Consider the following 22,712-nt stretch of genomic DNA (forward strand, 5'->3'; position numbering starts at 1 on the left):
TCAAATTAGGGCAAGAAATTTTGGACCTTTCATTTCCTTCAACCCAAAGCAAAATCAAGATCCCCATTCTTGAAATGGTGCTTAACCAAGGTGTTGACAATGCATTTTAACTCTGAAGAGAAGGAGCATCGACAGAAAATTAAAAAAATTGTTAGGGTTTCAACTACAGAGTTGAAAGGTTAATCTCAACCATTGGATTTCATTAAAAAAAAATTCGTGTGATTCTCAATTTTTACAAAATCATAGGAAATCCAAGAAAAAATACATACAAATCCATAATAGGAATCCATATAAAATCTGTCAAAATCTATATAAAATTGTACAATTTATTAAAATTATTTAAAATCAGTCACTTACAAAAAAGTGTATTAAAATTTCTGAAATCCAAATTTTCTTCTTCCATTTTCATTTCACTTTTGCCGCCTTTTAACTTCCCTTCCCTCGTCGATCTGTGCTACAAGTCACCGGTGAGCGCACACTCCTTAAACTGCGCACCACCCCCTACCCCCGTCTCTCTCTGTGCGACTGTGGAGCACACGAACTGAATTGGCAACTTCAACCGGTAGGTCTCTCCTTCTTCTCCAAGCTTTGCCTTTAATTTTCGTAAATTCAGAAGCAGAATAGTTGCAGTGCTGGAAATTTGAAACCCTAGAACGAAATCTGAGCTTCCAGTTTTTGTTTTTGGTCTTCGTTATTGCTGATAATCTAGTTTCGTAGACTGCGTATATATATGGTATTAGCTAGGGTTTGGGTTCATACAGAACTTGTTAGTCTCTTCTCTCCCTCCCTCTCTCTCTCTCCCTCTCTCTCTCTCCCTCTCCCACTCTCACTCAAGCACGCTTGGGCAGAAATGAGGTCCGACCCGAGATGTTTGTGATTTAGCCTTATTGAAATGGATAATTTCTGTTTTCTGGTGGATCCCATTTTCGTGAAGCAAAATTGTTCGGGATGGCCGCAAAGTACTTCCACTGTGCTAATGGAGCAGTGAAGTATTATTATTTGGGTTATAGGTTTGGAATAATAATTGTCGATTTTCCAAGCAATGCTTCCCGTTTGTGTTAAAATTACTTCTCGAATGCTAATTTTGAAGCCACTAACTCAGGATTTCTTTGGTTTTTTTTTTCGTGTGTGTGTTCGTCAACGCCCCCCATCCCGATTACATTCTAGTAATAGTTGCTTAAGTTACATTAGTATTCTGGTTTATGGCTCATAGGGAAATCCTTGAGTTGTTTACTTAGTATGACTGTCACTTATATGTTTCTTTCACATTTTCTCAGAGGTTGCTGATCTGGTGGTTTCAATATGTACATAAAGCAGGTGAGTTTTTGTTATAGGTGGATTACTGTTAACCTTGTTTTTTTCCGAGTGATATCTATAGGGCCCTATTTACTTTTTCGTAGATTTCTAATATTTTATTAATATGTGCCGTCCTGCAATTAGGTTATTATTGAAGGATTTAAGAGCTACAGGGAACAAGTTGCTACTGAGGCCTTCAGCCCAAAAGTTAATTGTGTTGGTAATGATATCTTTCCTTGCAATTGCAACGGATGTTTTTATTTATTTATTTTCTTAGTTTTATGCTAGTTTATAATATTCATTTTAACTGTAACTGATTGGAATATCTTTGTAAAATGGATAATGTACTTCAAAGTATTAGATTACAAGAGGGTGATGTGCCATATTTGTATTTGTTTGGTTAGCATAGTAATAGACATCAGACAAATGAGGTGCTGAAGTATCTTATCTAGGTTCTTAAGGTGTGTGACGTAAAAAGGAGTTTTATGACTGTCAAGGAATGTTTAGCTTGCCAAGCTCATGGTGTATATGGGTTTTTAAACGTTCATTGCTGCACAACCTATCCTTTTGGATAACATGAGCCCTTCTTTTTGGTTTTTCAGATAGACCTCTGTGCAGCTTTGCAGCTTAAGATAAAATCTTGTGTATTAAAATTTTGAGGTCATTCAACCGAGATTTAAAAAAAAAAAAAAAAAAATTGAGTCTTCAATAGTTTTATTCATTTGATACCATTGCATTTTTTCTTGTAAAAGTATGCCTATGTGTATTGGAGATCTTCTCCATTAAAGTAAAAATGTCAATCGTACTTCTGTATCTGTATTTGCTTGTTTTCTAATTCCATTCTAAAACATGTTTCTAATAAAATTCCATATCTATTTCAATGATGTTTACTGCAGTTGGTGCCAATGGATCTGGAAAGACGAACTTCTTCCATGGTAAGTATCAAGTATGAGTGATTCTTGCATTGTTTCTTTCCTTCGGCCAGTATATATATTTGTCCTTTTGGAACTGTTAACGTTGACTTGTTTACGTTTGTTGATTCAAAAATTTTATTTAGCGATCCGGTTTGTACTAAGTGACCTTTTCCAAAACCTTCGAAGCGAGGATAGGCATGCTCTACTCCATGTAGGTCTCTCCGACCGTTTGCTTTTGTTTCAAGCTATTTTGTTGAACTAATTGCCTAATAAACAATTTGTATTGCAATATATGCTTCCTCATGATTGACCAGGAAGGTGCAGGGCACCAAGTAATATCTGCGTTTGTGGAGATTGTCTTTGATAATGCTGACAATCGAATCCCGGTAATGTTTATTGATCATATCTTATCAGTTATTTTCTGTAACTTATAGTTCCCTTTCTCTCTCTCTCTCTCTCTCTCTCTTGCTCAGTACACATGTATGTCTTTTTTCCTTGTGAATATGGAAAATTTACTGAAACTACCTCCTAGCACTCAACCCACTTTGAAAGTTTTGGGCTGCCTAGTCGCATCTTTTTTCCCCACTTGGTGCATGGGTTGTGCAAAGATGATCACTATAGGAATGGTGCTTGCAACATTTTGTTTTTCTAATATAAATCAAGTTTTGGTGTGAGTGCTACCATTTGAGGAAAAAAATCTTATCTGTAATAGAGGCATTGATTGGATAGACCTGTCTTTTTCAATTATTTTCTTGTTTGGAAAGCTGCAATTAGTTAGCTTTATGGAGTTTCTATAGCTGTTTCAGTTTTAGGGAGATTTTTTTTCCACTCTTCTGTTTTGGAAGTTAAAATACATTATCAATCTTCACAAGTGGAGTAATGTCAAAACAAGTACAAGACCTGTATTTTCTGGCAAAACGTGTCATGCTTAATTTAACGGGTACAACTCGTGATGAGTTGTGTCTTGTGTCCTCTCTCTCTCTCTGATACACTCAGTATACTCCGAGGGCTTCCAAGTAACATGTTAGTGTATAGTTGAATTAGAGCGAGGAAGAATACAATTATTTAAAACTATTCCTTATTAACTTTTTTTTTTCTTTCTAAAATCTAAAATATCATAAATATCTAGTTCTGAATTATAAATTTGCCCTGCCCCCAGCTTGTTGTCAGGGCATGGTAGTGACTGCTGTCATAGCAATCTTTTGGGTGTGTGCGTGGAGAGGAATAGAAGAATTGTTTAGGAAACAAGGAATGAAAATGTGGACATAAGTTTTTGGGCGGAGTGAAGAATGTTGAAGTGTTTGGGATCTGTTCAGTCACTGACTATGTTTCCTTAATAGAAATAGAAGGTTTGGATTTTGGGGGCTTTAAGGGTGAGGACATATTTTCTGGGATAGAGTTTTTTTTTTTTTTTTTTTTTTTTTTTTTTTTTTTTTTTTGTGCACTCCTCATAATTTATATTTTTCTTTCTAAATATAGAAAGTTTGGGTGCATAATGAGTTTTTTTGGAGTGCCAATAACAATACTCTTTGGGAAAATGCTTTTTTGTAGTTTATTCTGATTGGAGGGCTTCAGTTTTTAGGAAAAGCTTTGTACTTGTAATAATAGTCTCGGTAGAACATAGCTCTGCTTTCAGAGCTCCTGTTTAAGTATTTATTTCTGTTGATGTTTCTATGGAAAAGGAAAACAAGGGGCAAGGATGACGTTTGTTTCTAAAGGCATTTAATGCACAAACCATGTATGGAGGACATACAGGTGGCCATGTAATTTTCTTTTTGTTGTATTTTTTATTTCTTATCTTCTTGCTACTGTGTTGCTGTATACTCTGTTAGTGTAGTGTTGATGTTGTAGGTTTCATGTCTTGTTTTAGAAGTGGAGTCCTCATTCCCTATTTTATGCATTTTTTTTGTATATCTGGACAGTGTTGTTTCACATTAAAGGTAGGTGATTAAACTATAAAGTATTCTAAGCCTAGTTGTCCATACTTGAATGATTTGAGAAGGCAAATATCAAATTCGCACATCGAGTATTCTAAGCCTTGCACCTCGATACGTAAAAATGATGCCTCTCTGTGGTTGCTAATTGGTTTTGGATTGGATACTCCAACTTGACAAGTTTCAAATTACCTCTGTTTTTGGTTGCTGTTTTATGTTTGTCCAAGACTTATGCACAAGTAGCGATATTGCTTTTATGGATTATTGTTCATTTTGACAGCTTCAGCTTACTTCACTGCTTTAACACCAATTGAAGCACTTGCCATGCTTTCTTATATGGGTTATATCTCTTTCAACTTTTGCATCACTTCACGATAGGTTGATAAGGAGGAAGTGCGCTTGCGAAGAACCATTGGTTTGAAGAAGGATGAGTATTTCTTGGATGGAAAGCATATCACGTGAGTGCATATATTTTTGGGAAAATATTAATATGCTGTGTATAATGGGGTTTTTATTATGAGATCCTTTTCCATGGTTTCTGTTGAACGACGGATGATAACTCTAATTTCAGGAAAACGGAAGTTATGAATTTACTAGAAAGTGCTGGGTTCTCTCGCTCCAATCCTTATTATGTTGTACAGCAAGGAAAGGTATGATTTTCTACTTGTTTGGACATCATATATTTACCTGAGAAAATTATTCATTGTTATATTTTGAGTATTGTTGTGATTGTGATTGATGCACTTTTTAATTGGTTTTTCTAATTACATGTTTTTGGACTCTTTCATAGATAGCATCCTTGACACTGATGAAAGACTCTGAACGTCTGGATTTACTGAAAGAAATTGGTGGTACTCGAGTGTATGAGGAGAGGCGTCGAGAAAGTTTGAAAATTATGCAGGAAACTGGCAAGTCATTATTGAATTATTTGTTTATGGTTATTATATATGGTTTCTTACAAGCTTTTCTCTTTGTTATTCAGGAAACAAAATAAAACAGATAGTTCAAGTTGTTCAGTACTTGGATGAGAGATTGAAGGAGTTGGATGAAGAGAAAGAGGAACTAAGACAGTATCAGCAATTTGACAAGCAGCGGAAATCTTTGGAATACACTATTTATGACAAGGAACTTCAGGATGCTCGCCAAAAGTTGGCAGAGGTTAGTTGAGTTAGATTGCTAGGCCATATAAAAGGTTTGCATACCGAACCGAAACTCATATCCCGATTACCGAACCGAAAGTTTCAGTTTGGGCATAATTCATACTGACACCGAACCAAATGTTTCAGTATCCTGAAAATTAGTAATACCGAAAATGAACAGTTTCAGGATGGTTCAGTAATATCAATTTCAAAAGATTTACCTTGATGTAATTGAAGGTGGAAGAATGAGAGGGAGTCCAGAGAACTTCAATTATGAAGTTGAGGTTCCTCCAAAAACCCAGATTTGGTTTTGAAGGTGGAGGAAGCTCTTGATGATGGAGATTGAGGAGAGTGGTGGCTGGCCGGTGTTCAGAGCAAGAGGGAGAGTCGGAAACAGAGAAGAGAGAGTGGAAGTCAAGAGGGAGAGGGTTGGGTTCAAGAAGGGAAGAGAAGAGAGGGGGGGGGGAGGAGTAGTCTGAGTCTTTTATTCAGAATGAAAGGTTGGGATTTAACCTCAATCAATCTGACGGCTAGGATTCTTTAGAATTATATATATATATATATATATATATATTATGTATTATAAAAATTAGAAATATTTATTTGTCCAATCCCCGAGATTTTGGGTTTCGGTATTTTCGGTAGTCTGTTTGGGAATTTTTGGGTTGGTTTCGTGATTTCAGGACAAAATTCCCAGCCCTAAGTTTGCACAGTTTATCTTCTCATTGCTCTTGAGAAGTGATATATTTATTTTATAAGAAATAGATTTTTATTAAAATTGGATGCAATTACGAAGTGTGAATGAGGTGTACACAATCTTATGGAGCCTATAATACAGAATCAGACCTTTCAAATAGATTCTAAGTTACAAAAACCTCCAGACTTGAAACCTAAACTCATTTCACATACATCATTATAGAAGAGTGAGAATAAACCTTACACTCATTCGGAAGTGGCCCAAAGAACTGCCAGGTATCTAACTTGGTCCAGTTGTTCGTCTACTCCCGCACCCTTGAATCAATGTTAATCTGCCACCTCTGAATAATAAAAAAATTCCTTCCAATTACCAATTTTGAAGCTGCCTTTTCCACCTTCTCCACCGCTGTGCTCTTGGCCTTCCCCAAGTGGTTCTGGAATAATATTTAGGTAGCATATGAAATTTGTCATTGCATATATTTTTGTAACCTGTGGACATGTTTGATGTTCAGTGCATGTATGAATAATAAATAGCTCTCTTAGAAGTGTTTGTGCTGCCAATGAGAATTCTCACTCTACATATCTTTAAAAGAATGAATGATGGTGTTAGTAACTATTCCGTTTAGAAAGTTCGAATAGTAAAAACTCCAGTTTGATTATAATAATGTAATCCAAAATTGAAGAGCTAAAATAACGGTCCCACACACCCATACAGATATATATACACACACACACACACACACACATCCTGTGCCCTAACTCTCTTCGGACTGCAGACAAACATGCACAATGCTGACCTCAATGCCTAAATTATATGCTCTTTCACCTTGATTCAGGTAGAAGATGCTAGAAATAAGGTTTCTGAAACTTCAACAAAGATGTATAATACAGTGCTGGATGCCCATGAAAAGTCTAAGGACCTGGACAAGATTTTGAAGGATCTGACGAAAGAGCTTCAAGCTTTAAATAAGGATAAAGAAGCAATAGAAATGCAAAGAACAGAAGCAATAAAGAAGCGCACAGAGCTTCAGCTTGATGTCAACGATTTGGAGGAGAAGAAAACTGGAAACACCTGGGTCAAAGTAATATTCAAATTGTGTCATCTGCTGTGTTGTTTTTCTAATTTTCTTTTTGTATCAGTTTTCTTTGTTCTAGTCATAGGAGGGACATGAATGATGCATTTGTTGATCTTTACATGCTTCCAGGAAGATGCTGTGAAACAGCTGCAGAGTCTGCAGAAAGAAATTAAGGATTCAGAGGAAGAACTTAAGAAAATAAATCCTCTGTATGATAATCAAGTCAAGATGGAAATGGAGATAACAAAAGGGTATGTCTATGTAATATTAGATAATCTTCTTATTTCTATCCCATTTACAATGTAGTTTAATTCTATTCATGAGAAAATGTTCATTTTTCCTTTGATTGGTGGAAAAAAAAGTAGAGGGGGATTATGTCGACTAATTAATAAATCATAACATATATTATAGGTGTTTAATAAACCTCCATTTTTTCTGATGGATCTATTTGAAACAGAACATTTATTACTCAATATTATCTATCAATACTTCAAACAAACAAGGAGTTTCTTAACATTCATGTGCAACTCTAGCTCATTTACAAAAATCAATTTGTTACATCTAGTCTTTCTTTTATAGACAAATTTTTTTCTTGCACACTAATTCCATGTGCTTATGTCTCTGCCCTTTCCTCTACTCACTATGCAGTGATGATAGGTTATTAAGTTTAATTTGGCCCAGATAATATTATAGAACAATTTCTAGTCTAGTAGAAGGTTTGAAGTGTAAAGATGAGCGATTGGAACTTGCTGCTTAGGAATAGGCGTCTTTTGAGTAACCGGTGCCTGGTGATGGTGATTTCCTCTTGAGCAGGATTTTTAGTGGTGTTCTGTTTTTCAAATTTCGAAGTCTGGTTTGCAGTCTAGAGGGTGACATGATTGTGAGTCATGTAAGTTTCATAGTCCTTGGGAAATTCATTTCTCAGGATTTTCGTCTTCCATTGGAATGAAGGACCTACACAAACCTGTGGGTCAAAGATAACCTGAGTTTCAGAAAAAGTTGAACATCAAGTCTGTCCAAATACTGGAATATGTTTGGACCCTTGAGAAGTCTTGGTATATGTGCTAATATATTATCTCACAATTGGTTCTCTTGGAATATAGAATAATGGAACGCGAGAAGCAGCTTAGCATACTGTACCAAAAACAAGGTCGTGCCACCCAGTTTTCAAGTAAAGCTGCTCGTGACAAATGGCTCCAAAAGGAAATTGATGACCTTGAACGAGTTCTTTCTTCAAATTTGGCACAGGTATGGAGGCTTCTTTTTTTTAACCGTATATTTGAAGGGCTCCAAAAGGAAATTGATGATCTTGAGCTAGTTTCTTAAAATTTGGCACAGCAATATTTGAATGACTTCTTTTTTAAGTGTATATTGTACCTTCTATGTCATATCAAGGTGTAGTTGAAGTATTCCTTAAGTCCATATAGTACTTTAGTATGTCTTTCTTATTTCCAACTACTAGAAGTATGCACGCTATTATTCCTTGTTTCACCCCAATGATTGTTTCTTTAATTTTTGTTTAGATTTCTATGCATACAGATTCAATTATATCCTCTTTTCTTGATTTAAGTATTTCACCTTGTTCGACCAATAGAAAATTATTTCACCTTGAATTCACATCATTTCTCAAAACTTTCTTTGAATTAGACGTGTTTGAAATCACCAATTGCCTACCATGAAACCACCGTTCTCTTGAGAATATGCAACAATATTCCATCTAACTAAATGATCTTGGTCCCTTCACCAAAGCCTTCCCATGTAAAGCCCTTAATGAGATACCTTAAAAAAAATCCCCTTTATGAGATACCTTAAAAAAAAAGTCCTTTTAAGGGATTCTCCAATATGTTAGTGCCTTTGCTTGGAATCCAAAAGATAGAGAGGTAGTTGGCACACTGCATAAGACTGATTAAATCAAAGTGAGTCTACCTCCTTTACATTGAAACACTTTTTTTTAACCTTCTAACCACTTCTCCATTTTCTCCACAACCAAATCCCAATAATTATCTGCATGTGGATTACACATAGCAGAATGCCCAAATATTTCATAGGCCAACTGACTACCTTAATGCTTAGCATTTCTGTATTTTGTTAATCTCACTCATTCATTTTTGTGTTGCTAACGGTTCTGTGGGGTTGTTTGTGTGGTTTTATTGTAGCTCTGGAGTTATGTTGTATGATTCTTTGTTCTGCTCTGTTTAGACTGCCTTGGTTGGGCATTTAGTCTTGTGGCTTTTGGTTCACTTTTTGATTTGGCATGCGAGTTGACATTCCTGCTGCCACATCTGATGTCCTTAGTGCTTAATTTTCTAGTCATTCATAACATTTATAAACAACGTATACTGTATTATTTGTACCAAATTTTTACTTTAATCTATTTTTTACTTTTGTATGTTCCAGGAGCAAAAACTTAAAGATGAAATTGCACGGCTTGATGCTGAGTTGAGTGACAGGGATGTCTACGTTGAGTCTCGAAGAACTGAGATTGCCACTATTGAATCTCTCATCTCTCAGTCACATGATGGGTTTGGTCATCACAAGACACAGAGGGACAAGATGCAGGATGAGCGCAAGTACGAGTCTTTTGAACTAAATATTCAATGAATTTGTTACAACCATTCCTATATGAAATATTTTTTGTTAGGTCCCTGTGGAGGAAAGAAACTGAACTTTCTACTGAAATTGAGAAGCTGAGAACAGAAGTTGAAAAGGCTGAAAAGAGCCTTGATCATGCAACTCCGGGTGTTAGTAATTGCTTTCTTTACTTTTTGTAGCTTCTGCTATGCTAAACATGGATGTCATTTGTGTGAAACTTAAAGTGATTGAATTACTATAAACGTCGGTAAATGTTTAAACATTAAAATGTATACAATATTATAATTTATATGTTTTGTTTGCATTATGATTCCACTTGTTTTGTTGTGTTGTAATTATGTATTTTATTATGTCTATAGCTTTTCTATTGGTGCATCTCAAATTATGAGTTTTTTTTTTTGCTTCTCACTTTTCCATGTTTAAAATAGTTTGATATTCAGTCATTAGGCAGTACTATATGTAACATTTCACTTTTTCTTCTCTGTTTCTTGTCTAATACTTTCAGGATGTGAGGAGAGGGCTAAATTCTGTTCGTAAGATCTGCAGAGAGTATAATATACGTGGGGTATTTGGTCCAATCATTGAGTTGCTTGATTGTGACGAAAAGTTTTTTACAGCCGTTGAAGTAACTGCTGGGAACAGGTACTCAATGTTTCATTAGGGTTCTACCCCCATTCTTTTAGCTGTTGCCACATTTACCAAATGGTGTTATGATCTGTTAGCTGTCACCTTCATTGTTTCTTTGCACTTTAGTTCTATTATTGATTTCTGTTCTTTCTGAACAGCTTGTTTCACGTTGTGGTTGAAAATGACGAAATATCAACCCAGATAATTAGGCACCTTAATTCATTGAAAGGTGGACGAGTTACATTTATTCCCCTCAATAGGGTGAAGGCTCCACGGGTAACTTATCCACAGAATTCAGATGTGGTTCCTCTGTTGAAGAAATTAAAATTTGCTCCGAACTATACCCCGGCATTTTCCCAGGTTAGCTTCTACCTGAGTTATTTATCTTATAGATCATTGGTTATTGGGTCAATGTCAGATTCATTATATCATTTTGGTAGTTGAGCTATTGTGGTCAAACCTTGGTTGTGATGGATCTGGCAATTATTACATCAAAAGTGGACCTTTTTTTGTTTGTGTTGTTTCTACATACATACATACATACATACATACGTACATAATCTTAAGTTGGGGATCACTTTTATTTTTAATCCAGTAGAACCATTGTGTTACTCAAGAAAAGGGAGGCAAAAGAAACCCCAGTATACACGAAGTACAGATTTACAAATTTAGTGTAATTAACTCTATTACCTACAACTATCTATATGTCTAACATGGAACCACTCAAAAGGACAACTAAAATCTTAACACTCAACTTCATAACAGTAATGGTGCATTTGCGTACAGAATAAACTTGGAACTCACCCATGCTTGGGATTTATGAAATGACACCTTGATTTACTTGTTTGGGTTCAAAAAAATGGAAAATATTTAATTGCAAAACTGTAGTGATGCATTTGTATGTAATCATCTTGTTCCTATGTTTTCTTCATAGAGTGAATGATGAAAACATGATTGACATTGAACCTATATATTCAGAAGGTGCAATAACTCAGTATCATGCTTGATAGAGATACGGGTTTGAAATTTCATTGGTATACCTTCTTAAGTTGGTTCACTTTAGGATTATGTGTTCTCTACTGGGTATGGTGGTTTCTATATGTGCATATCTATTTGTATTTTAGCATTCTTGAATAATGCTTCTAACAATGTTGAGAATGACATGTCATCATTATACGCTCTTAACGTAGGTATTTGCAAGAACGGTTGTTTGTCGAGATATGGATGTGGCTACAAGGGTTGCTCGTAATGATGGTCTAGACTGCATTACTTTGGAAGGTTTAGACAGAGCTCGAGGCTTTCTCTGCATTGTGTTGCACAGTTTTATAATTATTAGTTCTAATGGCTTGACAAGTCACCATGTATTATCTAACAGGTGACCAAGTCAGCAAGAAGGGTGGCATGACGGGAGGATTTTATGACCATAGACGGTCAAAATTGAAGTTTATGCATATAATCATGCAGAATACAAAATCTATCAACATGAAGGAAGAAGAGCTGGAGAAAGTAAAGAAAATGCTTGAAGATATCCTTTTGGAAAATGATTTCATATACACGCAGAGCAGTAATCTTCCTCCGTAGCCTTTTAATTTACTTTATCTGTAAAAAAAAGTTTCCAGGCTACCAAAATGCAAGAGTGAAAAAAAAAACCACTTGATTGAAAATAGAAGTTTGCTGCTGATGTCTAAATTGAATTTTCACATAAAATACATGGATGATTTGTTAATATTTAGATAAAGAGCTAAACCTTGAATTCTTCAGTCTTGTCAGCTGGAGTGATTTGATATCTTATGCACTTCATAAGCTGAGCATTAGTTTGAAACCAATGGTTTTAATCATTTCCCACCAAAACTTCTATTCTTGTTTTCTGGAAATTAACATTTTGATAAACCCAATTCGAACTGATTGACTATAACAAAAACTCCTAAATGGATTTGACTGAGCCGTGTCGTGTATGTTAATTGCTTTGAAGCCCTTGAATCTGTCCAGTCCCGTTTCTGGTTGCTAAAGCCAATGAAAAATCTGATGAAAGATAATCAGAGGCCCCTGCCTGAATTTTATCCTGTCTTAACTACCTAAGTTGGATGAAGATCTGAGAAGGAAATTGAATAAAAATTACCAGTATCAAGTAGGTAATCCTTTTGTGATTATCTAAATTTTTTTAGCATTCCAGTTAGATTGATTAAATTTGGTAGGAGTTTTGTTTTCACATTGGGGTGTTGTTTCTTTCTCTTCCTTCTTTGTTGGTTTTTTGTTCTTTTAACATTTACCCTGTTCTTTGTTGTTGACTTTTCCTATTGGTTTTGGGTTCCTTTTGTGAACTGCTGGTCCACTTGATTATTCTTCTCATTTCTCTCGTGGTGATATACTCTTTATGTTTTTTCAAAAAAAAGCCTTGTTTTACTAAATTTACCTCACAGATAGACAAAAAAATTACAGAACTCGTAACTGAACAGCAGAAAATTGATGCCAAGCGTGCCCATGACAAATCAGAAATGGAACAACTTAAGCAGGACATTGCTAATGCTAATAAGCAGAAGAGTCTGATTTCCAAAGCTTGTGGGAATAAGGTATTTTTGGCATTTGAAATGACATCATTTCCCGTGCCTGGAGGAGTTTCAGTTACTAGCTGATTGTTTTATCATTTATCAGTCGTGTGTGCTTATAGTCTTCCCTCTTAACTGTAGAAAAAATCACTGGCGGATGTGGAGACTCAAATTACTCAGCTTAGAGCCAGTGTGGCCATGAAGACAGCTGAAATGGGCACAGATCTCCTTGATCATTTATCTCCAGAGGAGAAGGATCTTCTCTCAAGATTAAACCCTGAAATAGCGGATCTTAAAGAGAAGCTTGTTTCATGCAAGACGGATCGTTTTGAGGTTAGCCAAATATAGTTGATTGATATTTAGAGTATTTGTGTGATTGTATCCTTATGTGCATATCTCCTTCTACTCATGTACATTTATAGACTGAAACAATAAAGGCAGAGCTGGAGACTAATTTAACCACAAACCTTGAGAGGCGGAGGCAAGAACTAGAGGCCATAATATCTTCTGTGGAGACTGACAATTATAATGGTGAAGCTGAAATTAAGACTCAGGAACTTAATGATGCTGAATTATTGGTTAAAGATGCAACAGAGCAGCTCAAAAGTGAGGCGTTGATATGCTGTTTTTGAAGTGCCCATTTGGAAGTTTTGAGTTTTGTTCTGTGTTTTAACTACAGTTTTGTTCATCAGGAGTTTCTGAAACTATAGATAGCAAGTCAAAGCATCTCAAGAGAATTAAAGATGAAAAGACTGCGTTAAAGGTAAGGTGGTGATATTGTTAAATTGTAAATGCGTGCTGCCACTGCTAAGATGACTACTTGTGAATGCAGACTTTGGAAGACAAGTATGAGAGGACACTTCAGGATGAAGCCAAAGAGCTAGAGCAACTGTTGAGTAAAAGAAATATGTTTCTTGCAAAACAAGAAGAATACTCAAAGAAAATCAGGGAATTAGGTCCATTGTCATCGGATGCTTTTGAAGCGTATTGTTTCTGTCCTTTATTTTACGTAATAATTGATATCAATTTTATGTACACTATTTGGAGCTTGTTTAGGTTCCAAACTCTCATAATCTGTTTGGGTATTATCTAGGTTTTCTAATTGTTGAAATCATTTGCACCTTAAGATCATTTACCATTTCTCCTGCCAAGATTTGAATCTAAGAACAACTTCTTCCCACCTGCCGTGTTACTTGAGCTTGAGTCCTATGTAGTTAGTATTCAACCTGTGTGATGACATTCCATTGTTGATGCATGCAGTTGATTAGGTTCTTATTTATTTATTCTTACATTGAGATGTAACACCGTTGGTAGGTTCGTATTGATTTGTTCTGCTTGAAATGGTAGGTATAAGCGAAGGGGCATCAAAGAGTTGCATAAAGCGCTGCATAGATGCAATGAACAACTGCAACAGTTTAGTCATGTCAACAAGAAAGCACTTGATCAATATGTAAATTTTACAGAGCAACGAGAAGAGCTCCAGAAGAGGCAAGCTGAGCTGAAAGCGGGTGATCAGGTATCAATTCACTGTCAGATCTCTTTTATTGAGTTGGTTTTTTTCGTCTAAAGATTGGCTTAAGATTAGGTTGTCTTGGCAGTTATTTTTTTATTTCAATTTTTGCAGAAAATTGATGAACTTATAAAGGTTTTGGATCAAAGGAAAGATGAATCAATAGAACGTACTTTTAAAGGTGTTGCTAGGCACTTCCGAGAAGTTTTCTCAGAACTTGTGCAAGGTGGCCATGGGCACCTTGTTATGATGAAGAAAAAGGTTTATTGCTGAGCTTGATCTCTTCAGTCTTTCCTCTTTTTAGTCAATCCTGATATGCGTGGACATAGCTTGATGCTTTGTGTTTATTGGTTTAGTATCAGCTGAAAGAATGTAACATTAATGCAGCTCTGTTAGCTGAGTGGCCAGAAATGCTTGACACTCTGTCCCATCTAAATGTTCTTTCAGAAAAATATAGTTTCTTTCTCCTTTAGAAGGATCGTAAAAAATGGTTTCATTCCAGTATTTGTCATCAAAAGAGCCTTAGATCTAACTAGATTGACTCGAGTATGTAGGACTGTCTTCACGAATGTTGCCTTCATTATAGACATTTAGTTAAATTTCTAATGGTTTTACTTGAATATGGGTATTGAATCTGCAGGATGGTCAGCATGGTGATGATGATCAGGATGAGGATGGACCACGTGAAGCGGATTTGGAGGGAAGAGTTGAAAAATATATTGGTGTAAAAGTGAAGGTACGGATATTCTGTTGTTCCTTTTACTAACCTGATACCTCCACCATATTTATTTGTGATATTAAGTGTCGAGCAACCCCCTGGAGTTAGTCCTGTGGTAGGAATGGTCAAGATAAGTGCCCCAGGAAGCATGGATCTTGAGTGGGATTACCCACAGATGCGTACCCTCCCCCACCTCCCATTGTTTGTCCCACCCATTTGGATTGGCGGGTCTGCATGTGCCCTTGGGATCTGTGGGTCAGAGATTTAGATGCCTTAAATTTTAATTGATGTGCAAAGTTATATAATTTTAATTGATGTAGCAAAGTTATATAATTTTAATTGATTTAGATACCTTAAATTTTAATCCAGCCTCAGTTACAAAATTTTTTAAATTGAAACAGAAAAAAATAGATGTTATGGGTTGTCAGTAAGGTTGTATTTATTTCTGAATTTGTTTGTTTTTCGTTTTTTTTTTTTTTTTTTTCTTTTGGCAGGTTTCTTTCACTGGACAAGGGGAGACTCAGTCCATGAAGCAGTTGTCTGGGGGTCAGAAAACTGTTGTTGCTCTGACGCTTATTTTTGCCATCCAGCGATGTGATCCTGCCCCATTTTATCTTTTTGATGAAATAGATGCGGCACTGGATCCTCAGTACAGAACCGCTGTTGGAAGTATCCTTTATGTCATATTTTGTTTTCTGTTTTTTTTCTGCTAAAATTAAAGCACTTCATCAGGCGTTCAAATATTATGCCACTGAACCCTTCATATGTCAGCCAACAGGTTTGTAGATTTGGATATACTGTACAGTTTGCTTGGCTCAGATCTCCTAAAGTGACATTGCCATGCTTGTTTTGTTAGGGTACACCCTATGTTCAGGGGACAGATAGTAGGTTCTGATATCCTACATGTCAATGGAGCAAAAGTTGGTTAAGGGGTGAATGACTAATTATATATCCCCTCTTCAAGTTCTATCAACAGCTTTATCATTCTTTGTGACTCCCTTAGATTAAATGAGTTTTCAATATCCGTAGTTTGCAGCCTTTTAATTTTAGTCGGCCTACCTGTCCAGCTAAGCTGCCACATGTAGAAAACCTACAGATGGATAGAAATCCCCCTTAAATTCCTTTTCATTTAGGGATTGATTATCTGTGACCATGATACAACCCTGAAAAAACTAAACCAAAGAGTACTTAATAACACAGCTCTTAAAGCTATCCTGTAGCAGGTACCCAGTTACAAGCGTAGACATGGCAAATACTCATATATACCAGCCTCTTACGCATTTCCTTTTGATCTCTGTTGGAAGTTTCACTTACCATACAGCTTCCTTAATTACCTGTTGATAGACATGATCCGACGCCTGGCAGACATAGCAAACACTCAATTTATAACCACAACATTCCGGCCAGAGCTTGTGAAAGTTTCTGACAAGATATATGCTGTTGAACATAAAAACAGGGTGAGCCGTGTCAACGTTGCATCAAAGGACGATGCATTGGACTTCATAGAGCGTGACCAGTCTCACAATGCGGAGTAAAGGTTAGACCAACTTTTATATTCACATCATCATAGTAATATTTTTTTTTTCATGAAGTTGATTAGGGAACAAATTACAGGTCTTTTGAGTTCTAAGACCAAAGACAATGGACACGGAAAAAAAAACCCTTGAAGAGTTCTTGTCATTGTAGTTGAACGGCTGTGGGGTCATTATTTTACTGTTATATTGCCTGTTTCATTTTGGAACCGAACAACACTTTTTGTTTTGGTCCCAGCGTGTTTCAAGAACAGGAAAGACGGCTAGAGCAATCTGTATTTCGGTAAATTCACACTGAGAGGAGTGAGATGTTGTACAAAGTAGGTTTGCTGGTGTTGGCTCGATTCTAGATGCTGAAGAACCATTAGCTTTATCCATTGACAATTTCCTGTATAAGGTATTGCTCATAAGAATGAACCATGAGTACATAATACTTATAATCTAAACTATTCCACGGAATTCCGGTGTCACTATGAACCATGAGAGTATGTGTGCATATGATTAAGGAAATTAGGTTCTGTGAGCTGGTTTCGTTTCGTTTCGTTTCGTTTCCCTTTGGAAAAGGTTACATGATGCTTCATGCTTAGTTGATGAAATGTGTATTTGGTTGGACAATGTTTATTTTTGGTATGTGGTTCTAGCACAACACAACTCTTATAACTTTCCAATTGCACAAAATTAATCATGCTAGTTCTGTTTGCGCATATCTCCGAAGCGAGCGTCTGTAATTGCTTGGTATTCACTTCAGTTCCGGCGGCCATGCTGCCACGAGAGCATCAGCCGACGAAATTAATTGCTCTACCACAACTGGGTGCCCAGGGATAACGATAACAACACACTTGACCACGCCACAGATGTTGATGAGGGAGATAACCTTGGAGCGGCCATCGGACACCATGTTAGTTTGTGAGAATTTCTTAATGACTTGATTCTTCTTAATGAGGAATTTAGCAACCCAATGCCTCATTTAACGGGGACGATTTATATAAAATAGGTGTCACGTGACGTCTCCAACCAATAATGAATGTCATGTGTATGGTTTTTCTCAACGCTGCATTGCATTATTGGATTGAAAAGTTACAGTGACGGTGAATCAGTTCTATGTAAGTTGCTCTTCTCATTTAACAATTACTTGCAAGTTTGCCGAAGTTGAGTTAGTGGCGTTAATAGGTTGAGTTGTAAGTCAGGGAAAGAGGGGGTCATAATCTTTATCACCAACATTCATAGGGAGCTGATTTACCCTTTTCAACCATGTCCTAGCAAGCTTTCCAGTGAATCCAGAGTCACCATATAGGACATCAGCAATTCTTTGCCCTTCGTTCCGGGCAGCCACGCAGCCACGAGAGCATCGATCAACGATACGTAGGGCTCCATCACTATCGGCGCAAACTATGAGTAATGGGTCTAACCAGTGCATGTGCATTGGGGTATATTATCTAAAGCTAATTAGGCCTGCGGTTGAAGGAAATCTTAGCAAATTTAGTGGTTTTTCTGAGATGGAAGGAAGTTGAAATAAAGTCTCATAGTCGATCGTAGGATTCTTTTTTTTTAGTGTTTCTTTGTAATATGAATTCTATGTATAATAATTGAATTAGCCTCACTTTAAGATTCATTGACCCGAGATTATCTTTCACGGATCAAAATTTGAGTGGAAAAGTAACAATACGTGACAGTGTTCAGGATAAACAAAAAAAATCTCTCACGTGGTGACTTGATGACATGAGAGAATCTCTCCCGATAAAATGCCTACTGACAGTAAAACGAACAGTGGTGACTTGATGAAACGAGAGATTATCTCTTGTTCAAAAGCCACATTGAAGCAAATTGAGAATGCTAAATGTTGAATAACTTTTAACCATGACAATGACACTGAGTTGCAAATACTTGGTGCAAACAGCATTCCCTCTACGGTTTCCAGAAAAATCGACGACAGTACTGATACATCATTTTGTTATGCCCTCTCTCTCGTGGGAAAGGAATGTTGATCTACAAAATCTCATCCATGGAACAGCTAACAACTTTTCATGAACGGATACGAATGGTACCATGTGTTACTAATTCTTGGTTGGCTTGGTAGTAAGACCAAATCCGAAAGGAAATAGAGGGTCGTAATGTGGATCGCCAACGTTCATTGGGAGCTGGTCTACTGTCTTAAACCATGTGTGTGCAAGCTTGCCAGTGAATCCGTAATCACCAAATAATGCGTCTGTAACACCTTGGCCTTCAGTTCCTGGAAGCCAAGCTGCGACAAGTGCATCAATTCCAGCAAGATAGGGCTGGAGCACTAGAGGGCGGCCAGAAATAACCACAACGACACATTTCACAGCTCCACAGACATTGGCAATTGTGCTTGGTCCAGGTTGTGGTATGGTCAGATTCAAGCTATCTCCAAATGTTTCAGCATATGGGGGTTCGCCCACGACAACAATAGCGTAGGAGAATTTGTTGGACTTCACAAAGTTAGCATCGGGGTTCTCGTTGTAGACAACTTGGGTGGTAGGATCAACTGTACTTTTCACAGCACTGAGGATTGTGGAACCTGTTACAGCATTGAATCACTGACAGTAAGCAAGAGCAATTCTTTTTATACTCAGAAAGTTTGATCACGTGAGTAAGAAATATAAATTCTTTCCAACAAACAGTGAGATGGGTTGCTAGATCATTCAAAAGAGGAATGAACGCATACTTGTCAATTCAACACGTACCCATCGTATGATCGTTTCCTTCAAGGCCCTGCCATGTGATTGTCCAGCCTCCACATTGATTGCCCAAGTTGTCCGCGTGGCTTCCTGCTACTAGTATCTTCCCAGCTTTTTTGGGAAGGGGAAGCACTGGCTTATAAGCAGATTTTCCATTCTTTAGCAGAACAAGTGATTTTCTTACAGCTTCCCTTGCCAATTCTCTGTGTACCTGTGAAAAGCCAGCATTTGAAGAAAAGGGTTTGAATACGGCAGATAAAGAGAACAAAGTTATTTTGTATCGTAAAGTTAAAAAGACGGACCTTATTTCCCAGCTGGCTGGCCAGGCTGAGATCCGCCAAGGGATTCTCAAAAAGCCCCATAACAAACTTAACCCTCAAAATTCTCTGCACGGCATCATTGATCCTGCTCATTGGGATGATATTGTTCTTGACTTGATATGTTAGATCATCAATAAAGTCAGTGAAGTTGTAGGGAACCATAATCTGTAACAACCCCAGATATACATTAGCAAACGAAGATAAAAACCTAGCATATCTCAGCTTCAGGAGGTAGTATTCTAATGTAAACAGCAGACGGAGAGTTTATTACAATACAATGGCCAAAAGTTACACTTTTAATTAGACTAACCATGTCGATTCCAGCACCAACTCCAGCTTGAACTGAGTATGAATAGTTAGCTTTGGGAGGAGATGTAATCCTGTCAATACCCTCCCAATCTGATATGACAAAACCCTGATAGCACCCGCTGAAAGAAACAAGTCATGCTCGGCACTAGTAATAATCTAATAACCACAGTAGACGATTTATGTAAAATGACTTTCCTTACCCTGAAACGTAGCTTGTCCTTAAGGTATCCGGTTACAAGTTCTTTATTTGCATGCATTTTGTTTCCATTCCAACTCGAGTAAGACACCATAACTGTTGCAACACCCTTGCGGATGGAATTGAGGTATGCAGGCATGTGAATGCTGAGCAATCCATTCAAATCAATCACAGTGTTGTTCTCATTGATGCCCTTCGTTGTGCCACCATCTCCAACATAATGCTTAGCACAGGCCGCAACCTTCCCTCTAGAGAAATGGTAAGGAAAACGAGTTACGCCCAATTTTCTTTATGTCCAGATATTTGAAATAGTGATAGAATACATTACAGGTAGGTTATATACACAATTGATTTTTTCTCCAGCGATTAAAAGACGGCTCTAGGTCAAATTCTAGTCTAAAATATAACTACAAGAACACCAAGGCATGGTCTCAGTCTGTCACTTTCATTTTATAAATGTTTTGCATCCGACCAATCGAGCCACAGCTAAGGCCTTCTATGAACTCAAGTATTAGTACTCAATCAAACCTTGACCACTAATCTCTGACCAGGCCTACCATGTGGTTATTATGATCAAAATAAATATGCTTGTAGAGGTACTTGTCTGAGACTCTCAAACTATTCACGGATAAGAACCATCACGACGCAAATAATTCACCCTAAACAGTGAAAACAATAAAAAGATCTCAAGTAGCAAATTTTTTAAAGCTGGAAAGAGAAAAAAACGAAGTCTTACTTTGCAGTAGAAACATAGGGAGCCCCCTTTCGAGCAGTGGGAGGCATATCTCCTTGCAGACCAGGTATTATCTCAGTCATTGCTTGAACAATCTTATGGTCTTCACTATAGCTTTCGTAGCACCTACCCCATCTCGGATCTCTGCAGACCTGCAAGAACAGTAGTAATACATAGTTTTAGTGGAATGCTCGGTTGAGTTTTGGAGTTTCTAACTATGGCTTTTGTATAATAAGACTGCTCAATTACCGCAATACATGGGGCAAAGACATAAGGAATTCCGGTTGCCCTGACTTCGAGGGCAGTTGCTTCCCCAATTCTCTTAACAAGATTAGGATCTCTGAAACGGAAAACACACGAAATGAAGCATGAGTACAGTGATTAGAAACATCAAACTACATAATTTGACCGAAAGATCATAAACGTTCTGTAATGCTTGAATGAAGCCTGTTGATTTCGACTTATTTGGGTGAGAATGAATGTGACTTGCCTGGTGACTCCCAGTCCAACATTATGAGGAAAAATAGTAGCATTGTAGACGTTGTTGTGGCCGTGAACCGCATCAATCCCATAGATCATGGGAATCCCGAGACGGGTAGATAGAGATCCCTTTTGGAGGCCATTCACCAGATTGACCCATGCCTCAGCTGAAGCTTTTGGGGCTGGTTCACTCCCACCACCACTAAGCACACTCCCTGTAGAAAACACCATTATCCCACTAAGACATTTACAAATTACAATCATTTCATTTCATTTGCTACTAAAACCAACATTGACATTACTGTAATTCCACCATTTTCCTTCTCTGCACGCAAGTTCGAATCTCTCCCTTCGTAGTTTAGATCAGATCAGAATATCGATGGAATAAAAAATCCAGCATTGACAAACAGAACAATATGCATATGGGGTGAGATGAAGAATTGAAAATGTGGGTGAAGATGGTTTGGTTACCAATAAAATACTTGTTCATGACATCAGGGGTTGCAACAGAGCGCTCGATCTGCGTCATTTGACCAATCTTTTCGGCGAGGGTCATTCGCTTCATGAGGTCTCGGATTCTAGCATTCAGTGGCTGCTTTGGATCTTTATATTTGAAGTAGTCGGCTTGTGTCAGTCTCAGAGCTGACAGTAAGCAGCAGCATAAGAGTAGAAGCCCCGCTAAGGGTATCGAGAATCTCGCCATTGTTGAACCTTAACTGGAGCTTCTGGGTTAGCTGTAATCTGCAGAGAGGGCAGAAGCAAGAGGGCTCCATTAGAAAACATAGAGGAAGAAAAGGAGCGAAAATTAAGTAGACAAAAAGAAGAACAAGTATTTCGAAAAGATGAGAGCTTTCTTTCTACTTACATTGTGAGAAACTCCAGAGGGAGAGATCTGATAGAAAGTGGAGTGAGACCTGCAGCGGGTGCTTGCGTATAGAAAGAAGCTTTATGATCTACGGATATCTTCTGACTTGTTCTTTTCAACTCGCCTATTATCCAACCGTCCAAAGGATCTCTACGTAAAACTTCAACAAAATCCGCGACGTGGGAGAAAATTTAGCTTATGGCCGCCGGAGCACGTGTTCGGTGATGTTTCATTTTAATTATGGAAAAGTGACGTCATACAAGATTTTTTATCAAAGAATCTCAAGTACACCATCATGTACAAATTTTTTTACGCATGCTATTATTATATTAATGGTAAAATATGTCACCAATGGACGAGTCATTGAATTTACACGACGTATTACGTAGAACGCGATCTAAAAATAGAAACCAAAAACATAATAAGAAGCGTTTATCTCTTCCTAAAATTATACAATTTTAAACAAATTAACTGACCCGGCAAAAGAAAAACGTCTAAAATAGAAACAAAATAAAGAGAAAGCATCCAGT

At 37.2% G+C, this 22,712-nt stretch overlaps 2 protein-coding genes across 16 annotated transcripts; one reads left to right on the top strand and one right to left on the bottom strand.

Annotated features, from left to right (window-relative positions):
- The first annotated feature begins 347 nt into the window (after positions 1 to 347).
- On the top strand, positions 348 to 18,201 carry LOC126615078 (structural maintenance of chromosomes protein 3-like). Of its 15 annotated transcripts, none has more exons than XR_007620634.1 (33): positions 355 to 562; positions 1,278 to 1,317; positions 1,441 to 1,516; positions 2,193 to 2,231; positions 2,354 to 2,421; positions 2,525 to 2,596; positions 4,523 to 4,602; positions 4,716 to 4,794; positions 4,935 to 5,052; positions 5,127 to 5,302; positions 6,816 to 7,061; positions 7,185 to 7,306; positions 8,159 to 8,303; positions 9,453 to 9,625; positions 9,697 to 9,796; positions 10,153 to 10,289; positions 10,433 to 10,634; positions 11,465 to 11,552; positions 11,650 to 11,799; positions 12,693 to 12,844; positions 12,962 to 13,153; positions 13,243 to 13,426; positions 13,513 to 13,583; positions 13,653 to 13,804; positions 14,168 to 14,336; positions 14,445 to 14,591; positions 14,971 to 15,066; positions 15,543 to 15,717; positions 16,393 to 16,585; positions 16,663 to 16,977; positions 17,272 to 17,478; positions 17,575 to 17,683; positions 17,768 to 18,201. XR_007620634.1 is itself a non-coding variant. In XM_050282803.1 (30 exons), exons 2-29 carry the CDS (start codon positions 1,303 to 1,305, stop codon positions 16,581 to 16,583), a joined length of 3,615 nt encoding a protein of 1,204 aa, XP_050138760.1. In that variant the 5' UTR covers positions 354 to 562; positions 1,278 to 1,302; the 3' UTR covers positions 16,584 to 16,585; positions 16,819 to 17,039. The 15 variants fall into 15 exon arrangements, 3 of the variants coding, with proteins under 3 accessions (XP_050138760.1, XP_050138761.1, XP_050138758.1); XR_007620638.1 differs by having other exon boundaries at positions 17,296 to 17,486; positions 17,764 to 18,201; XR_007620636.1 differs by having other exon boundaries at positions 17,296 to 17,486.
- A 203-nt stretch (positions 18,202 to 18,404) lies between these two features.
- LOC126615080 (uncharacterized) lies at positions 18,405 to 22,348 on the bottom strand. The gene is made up of 10 exons (XM_050282805.1): positions 22,183 to 22,348; positions 21,789 to 22,058; positions 21,328 to 21,532; positions 21,087 to 21,177; positions 20,841 to 20,989; positions 20,109 to 20,352; positions 19,910 to 20,014; positions 19,582 to 19,764; positions 19,286 to 19,490; positions 18,405 to 19,119 (listed from the first exon to the last, which is right to left on the bottom strand). The coding sequence occupies exons 2-10, from the start codon at positions 22,018 to 22,020 to the stop codon at positions 18,635 to 18,637; spliced, it is 1,899 nt and encodes a 632-aa protein (XP_050138762.1). The 5' UTR covers positions 22,021 to 22,058; positions 22,183 to 22,348; the 3' UTR covers positions 18,405 to 18,634.
- Positions 22,349 to 22,712: the final 364 nt, after the last annotated feature.

The sequence above is a fragment of the Malus sylvestris genome, chromosome 3, assembly GCF_916048215.2.
Source record: "Malus sylvestris chromosome 3, drMalSylv7.2, whole genome shotgun sequence".
Classification (NCBI taxonomy): domain Eukaryota; kingdom Viridiplantae; phylum Streptophyta; class Magnoliopsida; order Rosales; family Rosaceae; genus Malus; species Malus sylvestris.